The 13979-nt window shown below is 48.5% G+C and overlaps 2 protein-coding genes across 2 annotated transcripts in view; both read right to left on the bottom strand.

Moving 5' to 3' along the window:
• The window catches only part of LOC106809369 (plasma membrane calcium-transporting ATPase 2-like), a 5020-nt gene extending 2857 nt beyond the window's left edge, over nucleotides 1-2163 (bottom strand). Inside the window, exons 1-3 of the mRNA XM_014812433.1 lie at nucleotides 2148-2163; nucleotides 1245-1369; nucleotides 662-843 (exon numbers count right to left, since the gene is read on the bottom strand). Of these exons, the coding sequence (XP_014667919.1) occupies nucleotides 662-843; nucleotides 1245-1358 (296 nt within the window). The 5' untranslated portion in view covers nucleotides 1359-1369; nucleotides 2148-2163. The remainder of the gene's footprint in view (nucleotides 1-661; nucleotides 844-1244; nucleotides 1370-2147) is intronic.
• Nucleotides 2164-10798: 8635 nt separating this feature from the next.
• Nucleotides 10799-13979, bottom strand: part of LOC106809368 (uncharacterized protein K02A2.6-like) — a 5110-nt gene continuing 1929 nt past the window's right edge. The window contains exons 3-5 of the mRNA XM_014812432.1: nucleotides 13093-13931; nucleotides 11496-12962; nucleotides 10799-10936 (exon numbers count right to left, since the gene is read on the bottom strand). Coding sequence (XP_014667918.1) covers nucleotides 10799-10936; nucleotides 11496-12962; nucleotides 13093-13931 — 2444 coding nt within the window. The remainder of the gene's footprint in view (nucleotides 10937-11495; nucleotides 12963-13092; nucleotides 13932-13979) is intronic.

Here is a 13979-nt window from a genome sequence, read left to right as displayed (position 1 = left end):
TGTAGCCGAACCTTGCTGTAAGGAAAGTGAAAGGCCGGGAGCCCGTGAGAGCAAGTGCGCGGAAGTTCATGTTTTGTTAAATATTTTTCTTCAAATTTGCTAGGAAAATGACCCCCCCCCCACTTGCTTGCTTCACCCTCTACTTTCGCCACCCCCAAGAGATGCAACTCTTTTCTGAGCAAACTGTAGTAAGGTGTCTGAAATCTGTAGCCCGAGCGGGACCAGAGTATGTTAGGGGTTCCGGCGGCAGCCCCCCCCGGACAATTTTTGATTCCGAGATGCAATTTCTGCTGCTGGGACGCCAAAATGACAATAAGTTCACACTGATTATTTGCCTGCCGAAATACATGTAGTTATTTCAATCATGTTATAATTGCAATGCTAACACTGAAACAAAACCTTGAATATATCATTGAAAAAATGCTTTTTTTTCGATCGTAATAAAAAATCGTCAGTTTATATTGCAAACTGTCGTAGTGGTCAAAATGCAAAACGAAATTTCGCATAAAATACGGCATAAATCCGTAGTGCGTTAGCATCTCTACAGCCCCCTTACCTCCCCGGCCCCTCAAGCATGAAGCAAGGTCGCCACCTGGCTTCAGAATTCCTCCCCCTCTCCCTCCTCCCCAGCTTCCTCCCCCTCTCCCCCAGCGGCACGTACCTCTCCGTTCTTGTCGCGCACGCCGCTTCGTTGAACTCCTTCCCCTCGAGCACAAGGAAGTCATCTTCTGGCTTCAGGATTCCGCACTTGCCGCGATCGAGCGTGCCGTGTTGACGTTGTCCCCGGTAACCATGCGCACGGTGATGCCCTGACTGCTGGCACCGCTTGATCGCCGACGGCACCACCTGCGCAGCACCGAAGAGAGGGGCACGCGTAAGCGTGGCGCCACCCGGTGGTTGTCGTCGCACTTTTTACGAAATTTACATATTTTTTTTGGCAGATTATGTCGTGGGCAAATAGTGCCGGGAGCTACGTGAAATACAAGTATGGTATTTTGTTTACTCTTCGTGCCTAATTGCTGCGATATACTATTCGCAACAAGTTCATAATTATCCGTCTCGCGGGAACAAGCGCGAGGCGACGTTCTCAGTCACGTGACAGAAAATCCGCAAAATTTCAAACGAACAAAATTTTTGTTCCGAAACGGTAAATTCCGACGCGAGACACTTACGACACACGGCTGCAGGGCGTGGCCTAGGGCGCTTGGCCTCGCCGGCGTGGCGCCGGTGGGCGTGAGGGGTACCTCGGGTCGACGGGGTCCTCTATGCGACGATGCGAGCGCCGTGAGGCCGGAGATGGTGGCGCCCTCGTCATCCCAGTTCGGCGGGTCGTGTTCGTCGTAGTGAACCTCGTTCATCTTCGCCTCGCCCTGAAAACGCGACGACGCGGTTGCCTCGGTTACCATCGACGCTGTTAGTTACCGTGGCGACGGCCGCAGCGACGGAAACAATGCTGCTGCTGATATCACCTAACACTAACCCACCTTACCTAACACTAGCGCCACCTACCTAACACTAGCGCCACCTACCTGGCACGTAGTCCTTGTATGCAGTAACGCCACCTACCCCTAATTCACTAGCGCCACCTTACGTTCGCCCACGTAGTACTTGTAATGCAGTAACGCCACCTACTAACACTTCAGCGCCACCCTACCTGGCACGGTAGGCCCTTGTATGCAGTAACGCCACCTACCTAAACACTAGCGCCACCTACGTGGCACGTAGTACTTGTATGCAGTAACGCCACTTACCTAACACTAGCGCCACTACGTGGCACGTAGTCCTTGTATGCAGTAACGCCACTTACCTAACACTAGCGCCACCTACCTGGCACGTAGTCCTTGTATGCAGTAACGCCACCTACCTAACACTAGCGCCACCTACCTGGCCATGTAGTACTGTATGCACTAGCGCCACCTACCCTGGCACGAGTCCTTGTATGACTAGCGCCACCTACCTGGCACGTAGTCCTTGTATGCACTAGCGCCACCTACCTGGCACGTAGTCCTTGTGATGCACATAGCGCACCTACCTGGGCACGTAGTCCTTGTATGCATCTAGCGCCACCTACCTCGGCCACTACGTCCTTGTATGCACTAGCGCCACCTACCTGGCACGTAGTCCTTGTATGCACTAGCGCCACCTACCTGGCACGTAGTCCTTGTATGCACTAGCGCCACCTACCTGCGCAGTACGTCTTGTCATGCAACTAGCGTCACCTTACCTGGCACGTATCCTTGTATTGTACTAGCGCCACCTACCTGGCATCAGTTCCTTGTATGCACTAGCCGCCACGCTACCTGCGAACGTAGTCGCTTGTATGCACTAGCGCCAGCCTACTGGAAAACGTAGGGTCCTTGTATGCGAGCCCGATCGTGCGCAGTCCGTCAACATGCCATCGGCTCGATCAACGGCTCGTGATGAGCTGCCTCTTGTTCCTTCCTCCGAAAACTGAGTCCGCCGCCACGCGCCCGCGCCATGATGAAGTGACCTAGGGGGCGTCACATGAAAACAAGGCTGAGCGCGGGCCCGCAATTAATTTTGGTTTAATTTTTTAATAATTTTTTTCGCCTCAGATTTAAGCATTAATAACCGGTAATACTTACTACCATAATTAATAAGAAATTAATAAAGTTAAAATCAACTAAAATAATAACTAATAATGATGATACTTATTGTTATTAATTTAGGCTTATTAAACTTACTTGCAATAACTTAATTAATAATAATAATAATGATAATAATAACAATAAATAATAATAATGTAATTATAATAGATTTAGTGTAACTTCGCTGCGTACTTTTTCAGAAATGATCTCGGAAGCACGCCTTGCAGTAGACGCCGCGAAGCCACGCCCTGGCCGCGGAACCACCTGCCTCATCCGACTTGCGCACAGAGTTTGAACAGTGAAACACCTGCAATGCCACACCTGCCATCTACTGACGACCGCCCACAAACCATTCGACGTCGCTTACCTTTTTCGCAAATTAAAAAAAACAATTTTTATCATTTTTTCCCATCTAGCACCGCTTTCGATGCGCCGATGATTATTCGATGTGCAAAGTTTCCGCCTGTAATTAGCTTCGAAATAGAAATTACGTGAAACCGCGAAACTACTCAAAGGCCTAATCGATTTCATTCTCGCATTCAAATCAACTTTACTCAAATTTAATTCAACCAGTAATGAATTAAATTCGATTTTTAATACTAAAAAAATACCAAATTCAAGTAACGCCGATTTCAAGTATCGACGCCGCACGTATGTACAGCGCCGTGCACGCCGCGAGCGGACGCCGTGGCGCCCCCTACCTTTGATGAGACATTTCCTCGGGCAATCTCGCTCGCCGAATTGTCTGGTAGTCCGCGTCGAGGTCGAGACGATAACCAGCAAGGAACACTCAGTTCTTGTTTCCTAATTGCTATGTATCGCTGGTCGACTACGCTCTGGTATCTGCACACGCAGTTGAGAGAGAGAGAGACGAGGAGAGGAGAGAGGCGGAGAGATGACATTCAGCAGGACGCCAAGGATTCGGGTCCCCGCTCGTTAAGCGTTTAAATTAAATTAATCAATTAAAATAATCCATCGTTCGTTCATTAATTAAACGATTGCCGCCGCATCTGGTCCACGCCGCTTGATACGCGTGCAATTTATATTGAACAGTTTAATTATGATCGAGTAACGCAAGATGTACGCAATGTATTAACGCAATGTGTGAGTATCGGACCGTTGTGTGATAACAGAAAGGGAGCGAGAAAGCAAGTGAGAAGAGAAATGGAAAGAGGAAAGAGCGAGTGGGAAGGAAAAGAGATGGGGAAAGGAAAGTATGAAGGGGAGGGAGAAATGGAGAGCAAAGAAAGAAGGCAAGAGAGAAGGAAAGGATTTGAGGGAACGCAGGGAAGGAGGGAGGAGAGAAAGGAGGAAGGATTGGGAAGAAAGAGAGAGACAGACAGGAAGTGAGAGAGAGAGAGAGAAAGAGAGAGAGAGAGAGAAGGAGAGAGAGCGACCAAGAAAGAGAGAGAGAAAGAGAGAGACAGACAGGAAGTGAGAGAGAGAGAGAGACAGAGAGAAAGAGAGAGGAGAGAGAGATGAGAGCGAGAGAAGAGAGACCGGAGAGAGAGAGGAGAGAGAGAGGAGCAAGAGACAGACAGACAGAGAAGAGAGAGAGAGGCAGATAGATTACGAGAAGAGAGAGAGGAGCGACCGGGAGAGAGCCGACGGAGAGAGACAGAGAGAGGCAGAGAGAGATGAGATGAAACGGATGATGAGGAAGAGAGAGATGCGAGAGGGAGTATCTAGATTAGAGAGTGAGAGCAGAGCAGAGTTCGAGAGAGCAGAGAGAAGAGAGAGACAGACAGTACAGGAGAGCGAGCGCGTACAGCGAGCAGCTTACTATGATTTTAGAAGTGTAGCCGCTGTTCCTGCGATGCCGTGTACAAGCAGCTCTCCCACGTTCGCCGGAATGTCGTCACAATACTTCGGTGGTATTCCTTGTTATTGGTTAATCTGCAAACGCACGCGCGACACCGATAAAGAAACAAGAGAACACTTGTGACTAGCCGACGGCCGCCACGCCGATGCTTTCAGCTACTGTGAGAATTGCCACCGATGCTTCAGCTACTTTGAGAATTTCGGTAGGTATCGGTGCTGCACGCATCGTGTCTGCAAATGCCCGAAACGGGTTGCGACGCGGGTGTACAACGCCACTGACGGCGGTGCTCAACCTGCAAAAATGTTCAGAAGAATCTTGTCCATGTAGGCTTGCTAACGACTACACCTCACATCTCACACCAACGTATTAGCCAGCGGACCGTGAAGCCCGTGAGTGTCGCATACTGGTCAGTTTGGAAAATCAATTACTCATAATAGAGGAGAGAGACCGCCGCCCACAGCTCCGAAAAAAACTGAATAGTATACCCACGCGTACCTAAAATCTTCGATCTTAAAGACACACTAATGTCACCCAAAAGATGAATTGCCACTTTCATCAATATTTATTAATCTTAAGTGCAACTCCTTCACATACTCTATTCTTCCCTCGAATGACCATTATTGACCCTACCTGTCTACACCACCCCTCCCTGCCTCCCCGCTCACTCTGCTGGCCCCCTTGTGCCCCGGCACGTCGACAAACCAGTTGTTCCCTACCTCCTGCCATGCCCTCACGCATGCTGGACGACGGTCATGCGCGTTGGGCGTCAGGCTGTACGCCTGTTTGCGTCCCGAGCAGCATTAAGCCGTCGCATTTCCCATTGTCTCTGCAAGCGCTCTGAGATGCCCGCACCAAGTTGTTGCTCGTGGGCCCATCATTCTGCGGCGGCGCAGCGGATCGGTACTGGGGTGGCGAGGTGAATGAGCGTGAGAGGAGCGTGAGAGAATAGCGAAGGTGCGAGAACGTCGGAGGTGAACGTGCGCTGGGCGACGCGATCGCTCAGCGCTACCTAGATCGATACCTCCTCACCGTTGACGGAGTAGGCTCAGGCCGAGAGCATGACGAGTGGCAGTGAACGGACCATGGTTCATACAGCCGAGGGACTGGAAATTTTTCCCAATGGACGTTTCAAGGGACTTTCAAGCGACATTTTATCGGAAATTCCAAGGACATTTTATCGGAATTCATGCACAGACAAAACATACCTGGATTGAATTAATAACCCCATCTTAATCACTGCATGTCACTCTCAAAACTTACCTGCGATCAGACATTCAATAAAAACCCTTCTAAAACACTGTCACTTCTACAACAATACCTTTGATTTACTGACTGATTTTATTGACTTGGACTGTTAATTGTGATCATCCATTTTAACTCATGGGTTGCAGGGGGGGCGGGCGTCCTGTGAGGTGTGACGCACCCCCCAAATATTTTTAAAAGCCACCCCGTCCACATTTTTTCCCAAAAGACATTTTTTTTTCGAGGGCCTTTTTACAAATGATCATAAAGTGAAAAAAGATCAGGTACCAGCCAATGAGTCAAAGACATTGCCAATTGGTGACGTTAAATCTATCCCAATATCCAAGCGAATTCTTATAAGTGGAGGCTTAATTTTATATACAAAAGTTTTGGATTTTCAAGTAATAAGAGTGTGCCGGAAGCAGGAGACTGGACAAAGACAAGAGACAAGTGACGGAAGATCAGACAAGACAAGAGTAACAGGATCAAAAAGTTCAGAGAGAATATTGTGTGTGTGTATAAGTGTTAGACAATTGGTCTCCCAGGGCTGGTGTACAGGGCGGGGGGTTAGTGGGTTCCGCACCCGGTGGGTGTGGAGGCTGCTGAGAGCGTCAGCAGGTCGGGCCGCAGAAAACACACTCTAAGGAGGTCTAATTGTCATAGACATCACCCCAGACCTCGCGTCGGCCCTTCGCGACGGGTGTGAGTAGTGCTCCCAAAGTTCTGGCGTTACCAAGTTAGGAGTCCCACGCCAGGCCTGGTACAAATCCCGGTGAGCTCGACGGCCCTCGATTGTATTGACATGGTAATCACATCTTGCTGCCTATTTCATTGTGAAAAGGTCCAAAAAATTTATGATTTACGAAACCCACCCAGAAAAAAACCTGGATACACCCCTGTAACTGTCTATCGAAGTCTATGAGCTTTTTAAGCTCATTTAACGCAATTTGTTTATTGAGGTTTTGCCACATTATATGCATGCGCTACAAAAATTTTCTTTTATACAAGCAAAGGATTCTTTCTAAAAATTCAAGGACATTTTCATTGAAATTCAAGGACATTTATCATGAAATTCTAGCACTTTTCAAGCAAAAATCAACATTTACTCAATTTCAAAGACTTTTCAAGGACTCCCCTCCAAATTCAAAGCGACTATTTCAAGGACTGTGCGAACCATGCCTTCGGAATAGCAACCCGCGGAGCACGCCAGGGGCGCTGACGCGACGTGGCACGCAGGCGGCGCGCTGACCTGCGAACGTGGCCACGCCAGGGGTGCTGACGAAACGTGGCCGCCACCAGGAGGCCGCCCAGCGCGGCGCTCTCACCTTGACGGGATGGCTAGGGATGAGCGTGACGCTGCGCAGATTTAGTGGAAGACCTGTCGGCACGGCGACCACGAGCACGCCAAGGGGGCGCTCGCACAGGCAACGTGGCGCGCCAGGGGCCGGCTCTGACGCAAACGTGGCGCGCCAGGCGCGTCGGCGATTAATCACACCCCTCACATTCAGGGTGTCTATCCCAGAAACCACCGCGCAACCTACGCCGCTACGCTCTAACCCTAACCCTAAACCCTAACTCTAACCCTAACCCTAATTCAAATTTAAATAACACTAATAAAATTTAATTAATTAAATAAGATTTTAATTAAATTGTTTGTAAACAATCATGTCAATATTTGCGTGAATTGGCGGGAAAAGAAATTGTTAAAATGGATAAAGAGTAGAAAAATAAAAAAAGATGCAGAAAGAAAAAAACAAATTAAAAACATGTAAGCTCGATGGGCATCTGCAGAGACTACCGACCTTCAGAAAGTAGACGTCCAACACAGGGGGTGGCCGCCTCTACAGATAGTATTCAGCCGCTATTGAAATCATTATGCTTACGGCGATGTGTCATGCATTTACATGCATAATGCATCGCGCGCGGCTTGCGTTCTGGGATAGCCTGCTTGCTGCAGGGGTTGATATAACCCTAACCGCAGCGGGGTTGCTTGACCGAACGTGGCGCACCAGGTGGCCGCCGGCTGTTTTTGCCTTGCGTTCTCACCTTTTTGACGGAAGTTTAGCCTTAGGCGAGAGCGGTTGCACGGCGAGTTGCGAAGACTTTCGGCCACGGGGGGAGAATCGCACCACGGGGAGCTACGGCTGGGAGGTGGAGATGTCAAAGGGGTAGGTCGCTGGGAGGCCGGGAGAAGCATCAGAGGGGTGGGTGGCGGAGGCTTCGAGAGCGTCCAGGGAGAGGGGAGAGGTACAGGAAAATATAGCCGTTATTTACTCCGATCTGACAACACAACAATCACAACCATAAATTAGTGGAAATAACAGTATTAAACTTATAACAACGTATGACAATCCAATCGATCTAACCCCTCGCTCAAACAATCATCTTCAACCAACTGCCTATGTTAGAACAAGTGCGCCAGAGCGACAGCGCTCAACTGACGGGAGGTGCGTTCTTGATGCTAAACAACTGGAAAACGTAATCAAGAGCACCCTCCCATCGCCGATTCGCTCTTCCCTCGTTGTCTCTCTCATTTTCTTTTCTTTTGCTCTCTTTCTTTCCTTCGCGCTCTCTTCTCGCTCGAATCACACACTCTCGGCTCTCTCTCTCCCTCTCTCTCTTGCTCGATTCCACACACAACACAATCTCTCTCTTCTTGCTTCTCTCTTCCTTCACCGCTCTCTCTCTCTCCCTCTCTCTCTCGCTCGCTCACATCACTCTCCCTCGTTTTCTCTTCTTTGTCTTTCTCGTCATCTCTCTCTCTGCTTCTCTTCTCTCTCTCGTCGAGCGCTCCTCTCCTCTCTCACTCTACTACTCTACTCTCTTCTCTTCCTCTGTCTCGCGGGCTCGCGCTCTCTTCCGTGATTCTCTTCGCTCTCTCTCAATACTCTCTTTCTCGATAGGCACGCCGAGTGCGCTGCCGGACGTCGAGGCTTGCTCCGACTGATTGTCTATACAGAAGTGTGTATAGACTGATTGTTTGATGGTCTTTAACAACCTAGCAAGACCCGTTTCGTGGGGGCTAGCAAGGACGGGGTAACGCTTTTTATATAAAACTTCACTAAATGTTTATACTATATGTTAATTCGGGTGGCACACGGCAGCATGTTTCCAGCAGCTGCCAGCGATTGGTAAAAAATTTTATGTAAATTGCTCTAAAAGTTGCTTGTCCGCGGACATAGCTACCTGACAGATCTACTTGTCCTCCGTGGAAATGACAAGTACGGACAACGGATAGCCCTTATTCGAACACTCGGATGGTATCAGGCACCTTCTCGAAGAAATGTTCGTTGGGATCGTTATGAAAGTTTGCCACGAGATGGCGCGTACGTTTGATAGTCTTAAGATTAAAGATGGAAGCTTTCATCGTACGTGTATAGCAACAACTATTTGCAAGACAGAATAGTGTAAGCACTCATCCATTTACCTACGCAGCTACATGGTAAATAGAGAGCTGCACCTGTTAATAATTAACGCAGGCAAAAAACTACACCGTAACTATTCCACCACCACATGCACTGGCAACTGGCAGTGGCATAATTAAAGTTACATGTAACACTGACAGTACAGAATGCCAACAGAAATTATACGATTTTTAGGAGAATAACCTTTCTGTCAAGCAAATTTAGCTTTTGAAATTTCACTGTTGACATTGTAGCCTTACATCCAGGGATGTATAGATTCTACTAGCAAACCCGGCAGATCAAATCTTTCTAACAGTAACAAATCCATGTTTAACCCTCCTCTTGAGCGGTCAAAAGGTTATCAGACACTTTACTCTTCGCATGTCAGTGGAAAGCACATTTCATGGTCCTTTCAATAAAAGCCATAAAAATTGGTAGGTCACCGCTGAAACAAAACGTTTTTCAATTGCTCCGTCAGACCATGTATTCAGAAAATGTCTAAAATCTGCCCTGTTCCGACCCATTGGACCTTTGACCTGTAACCTCCAATTTCGGCACAGTGATGGCTTTTCTACCATAATGCTATACACCGACTATCACGAGCCTAGGTCGAGCCGTTTAGATTTTTGTGCCCAATTCTGCATTTTCTCCCTAATACCTTAAGTTAAGGAGGGAATGTTCCCTTCTTTTTAACACCTCTTGACTTTGACTTTGACCCCAGCTTCGACATCCAACTCGTTTTCGGATTACCCTCCACGCTCCCGCGAATATCGTGACCGTACGTCGAGCGGTTAAGATTTTGCCAACTGTTGACGCACGACGGACGGACGATTCATGCATTCTACAAGCTGCATCTGACTATGTCAGATGAGCTAAAAATAAGACAAAACAAATACATCCAGCACGGAAGCTTGCCATTTTATAATAAGTTGAGATCAAGATAATTACAATCAACTAATAATTACTCATCTTATACGTCTTATCTTATATGATCTTACATGTGATAAGATGATAAAGTTTTACAAATGTTCATCATTAGATAAAAAATACAATAGTAAATCAACTGCTCACAAATAGAAAATACAAACTATACACAGTCTGTAGCTGTAGATCGACATCATAATACATTAGCAGTGTGAGATATGTTTTAGAATCATGTTATCATTTATGTCAGACTTTAATTAACGGCTATGTGTAACATTCACGCAAGCGTTTAGCATGTACCACAACTAAATTATTTCACATCCCAATGTACTTACTAACAACATTATTTGCCTGACAATCATTTATATTTAACTACCAATGCCATATCGACATGCTCGAACAGGCGCATCAAACACAACTGCCCTTCAAAGAACAATAATAACCTGTCCCTACATGCAGCATCTGCTACTCCTCCCAGCGTATGAGCACAGGGATGCAAGTCACAGATATATCAAGATGGATTCTGTTCCCAGAAGACTCCTGGTCCATTTTTTCTGTTTGCTTTTTTAATCCCATGATACACCGGTTATTTGTCAGCAATACAAGAAGGTATGACTGAACGCATGACATTCGTGTGATATTCAAACATTCGTACGCGACTTCTGTACGATACATTTACATTTATGCATGATATTTGTATGATATTGGTACATTTGTGTATGACATTCACATATCAACAAATAATATATGGCTCACGTTCAGGGAGCACAGTTGGACGGTGCTGCCACCTAGCATCATTATTTGAAGGCTCCTTGCGTGGCGGCGCGCTGTATGAAGCGTCTTAGCGTTGCCTCGTCAAGTTCAGCGAACGCCTCTGATTGGATGACGGCAGTCATGTGATTGAGTGCAAATCGCAGGCAAAACTCCTCGAGTTCCTGTAACTCACGAAAAACAGAAGAGCATTTAAATAAAGCAGACAGATAGAGCAGTGGTAGCAGTGCTCGACACAGCCGGTCGCCCGGTCGCCAATGGCGCCCAAAACCTCTGCTGGGCGATTAAAAAATACCAAAAACAAAATATTACAGGCCCAAAATAAAATCTTTGGGCGAGTACAATTACTGTTCGGCGTTGACACAGCGCAAAACAAGTGCTCAGATTTCTATTTATCGCAAAACACTCGGCGGACACGGCTTTCCTATGTAAAGGGAGATTGTAATAACTCGTAATCACTCGTAATAACTCGTAACGACTGGTGATAAACGGTAATAGCTTAAGCACTAGCTCTCCCGTGTTGACGTGGCGTTCCCTGCTGTCGGGTCTGGTTGACATTAACTCCCTATACACAATAGCCACGGTTACACACGCCGAGGCGTGATTGGTTGACCTCATCCAATGGCACGCTACCACATCCCTCCATCCCATGACCAGAAACACTCCTCAGAGGTCCAGCCTCGGAGGCGGCAATCCACGGGTGAGCCGAGCTGAGGGACGCACCGGTAGAGCAGTTCGATGTGGAGACGCTGGCTGCCCAGCCACAGGCCCACCAGGTGCAGCCTCAGGGGCAGCGGCCAGAGCCTCAGCTGCACTCAGGGCCGGCAGTGGTGGATCCTCACGCGGAACCTCACGGCTCGTAACCTCGGGCAGCACAGGGAATTCCGGGTTAGCTGGGTCCTCAACCTGTTCAGGCACTGCAGGTGCATCCAGGTTGCCGGTGCATTGTAGGTGGTCCTGATGACGACGCACAATACGACCATCCTGGAGCTGGGCCGTGAATGATAATGGACCGATACGCCGCAGCAGATTACCCGGTAACCATGTTGGTCCATTCGCAAAGTTGCGCGCCATGACGCTGTCACCAGGGTTGAATGAGCGATCTTGTACGTGTTGGTTGTGTTGCTGCTTCTGTGTTTTCTGCTTTTCCTTTACCCTAGTGCTTGTCCTTGGGTGGACCAAGTCTAGCCTAGACTTGGGTCGACGTCGAAGCAGCAGCTCTGCTGGAGAGCGACCAGTGGTCGAATGCGGGGTGAGACGATAGTTCGCGAGCCAACGTGTGAGTCGAGTCTGAAGCGAATCAGTCTGCATACGCTTCATTCCTTCCTTGAAGGACTGAACAGCTCTCTCCGCGAGGCCATTCGACGATGGGTGGTAGGGTGCAGTGAATGTATGACGGATGCCATTAGCTGAGATGAACATGGCAAACTCTTCACTGGTGAATGTAGGCCCGTTATCACTGACAATGCAGTCTGGTAGACCATGCGTGGCGAAACAGAATCGCAGCTTCTCCACTGTTTTCTGACTGGTTATTTTCTGCATCATGAAGACTTCCAGCCACTTAGTATGCGAGTCAGCGATGACGAGAAACATGTGTCCTAAGAAAGGACCGGCAAAGTCCACATGTATGCGGCTCCACGGATTCGCAGCATACTCCCATGGATGTAGTGGTGCCTTTGCTGGCCTAGATCGATTCACCTGACATGATATGCAGCTTTTCACTTCCAGATCACTATCTATAGAAGGCCACCACACATAGTTGCATGCCAGGCTCTTCATGCGTGATGCGCCCGGATGGGCCTCATGAAGCTCTTCAATCAGTGCCGCACGATGGACGTCAGGCACAACTACACGTGTACCCCACAACACACACCCGTCCTCGCATGACAATTCCGTTCTCCGACGGAAATAAGGCATCAGTTCCACTGACGGGTTGTTATCAGGCCAGCCCTGCAGCACATATTGAACGACACGAGCCATGACTGAATCCGATTTAGTGTCCTGCTGAATCATTGCGCATGTCACAGGACATCCTTCTAGGTGCTGCATCAGGTTGACTACCGATGGTGGTACCGGTATCTCCATAGTCTGAGGTAGTGGAAGCCTACTTAGCGCATCTGCATTCGCTATGGATGGGCCAGGTCTGTAGACGAGCTCGTAGTCGTAGCCTTGTAGGATGAGTGCCCATCTCTGCAATCGAGCCGATGCCAGTTGTGGAACTGCCTTCAGCTCCCCCAGTAGACCTAGTAAGGGCTTATGATCAGTGACGATTTTGAAATGTCTCCCCCCACAGGTACTTGTGGAATTTCTTGACGCCAACCATCATGGCCAATGCTTCTTTCTCCACCTGAGCATAGTTCTTTTCAGCTGGTTGCAAAGTCCTGGAGTGATAGCAGACAGGATGCTCATCACCATCAATCTCGTGAGCCAGGACCGCACCTACTCCATAGGCTGAGGCGTCACAAGTCAGCAACAGGGGTTTATGGACATCATAATGAGTCAAGACAGGAGCTTTCCGCAGGAGCTCCTTGGCAACATTGAAAGCACGGTCTTGATCGGTGCCCCAACTGAACACATATCCCTTTTTTAAGAGCCGATGTAGTGGCTCAAGAGTACTTGCCAAGTGTGGTAGGAACCGCAGGTAGAAGGTCAGCATACCTAAGAAAGCCCGGACTTGTGTCACATCTTTGGGCTTTGGTGCGGCCACAATGGCGATGACCCTGTTGTCAAGCGTAGCCAGACCATCCTTGCTGACTTGATGACCCAGGTACTGCACGGATGTCATGCCGAAACAGCACTTGTTCTTCTTTAATCTCAGGCCAGCCTCAGTGAGCCGCCGAAGAACTTCCTTCAGATTGGCCTGGTGTTCTTCCTTAGAAGCGCCAGACACGAGAATGTCATCAAGGTATACAGCAGTGCGAGGGATTCCTGCCAGCAGATTCTCAATCACCCTCTGGAAAATCGCTGGGGCCGATGAAATTCCAAATGCGAGTCGACTGTAGACAAATAAGCCTCTGTGAGTGTTTATGGTAGTATACTGCTTACTCCTCTCATCAAGCTCAATTTGTTGGTAAGCATGTGCCATGTCCAGCTTGGTGAACAGCACACCTCCCGACAGCGTAGCGAAGAGATCTTCAGGTGTCGGAAGTGGGTAGCGATCTACATCCGCAAACCGGTTCACCGTGACCTTATAGTCACCACATATGT

This window comes from Priapulus caudatus, unplaced genomic scaffold (genome assembly GCF_000485595.1).
Source record: "Priapulus caudatus unplaced genomic scaffold, Priapulus_caudatus-5.0.1 Scaffold349, whole genome shotgun sequence".
NCBI classification, from domain to species: Eukaryota; Metazoa; Priapulida; class Priapulimorpha; order Priapulimorphida; family Priapulidae; genus Priapulus; species Priapulus caudatus.
This window is presented reverse-complemented; position numbering and strand designations above follow the sequence as displayed.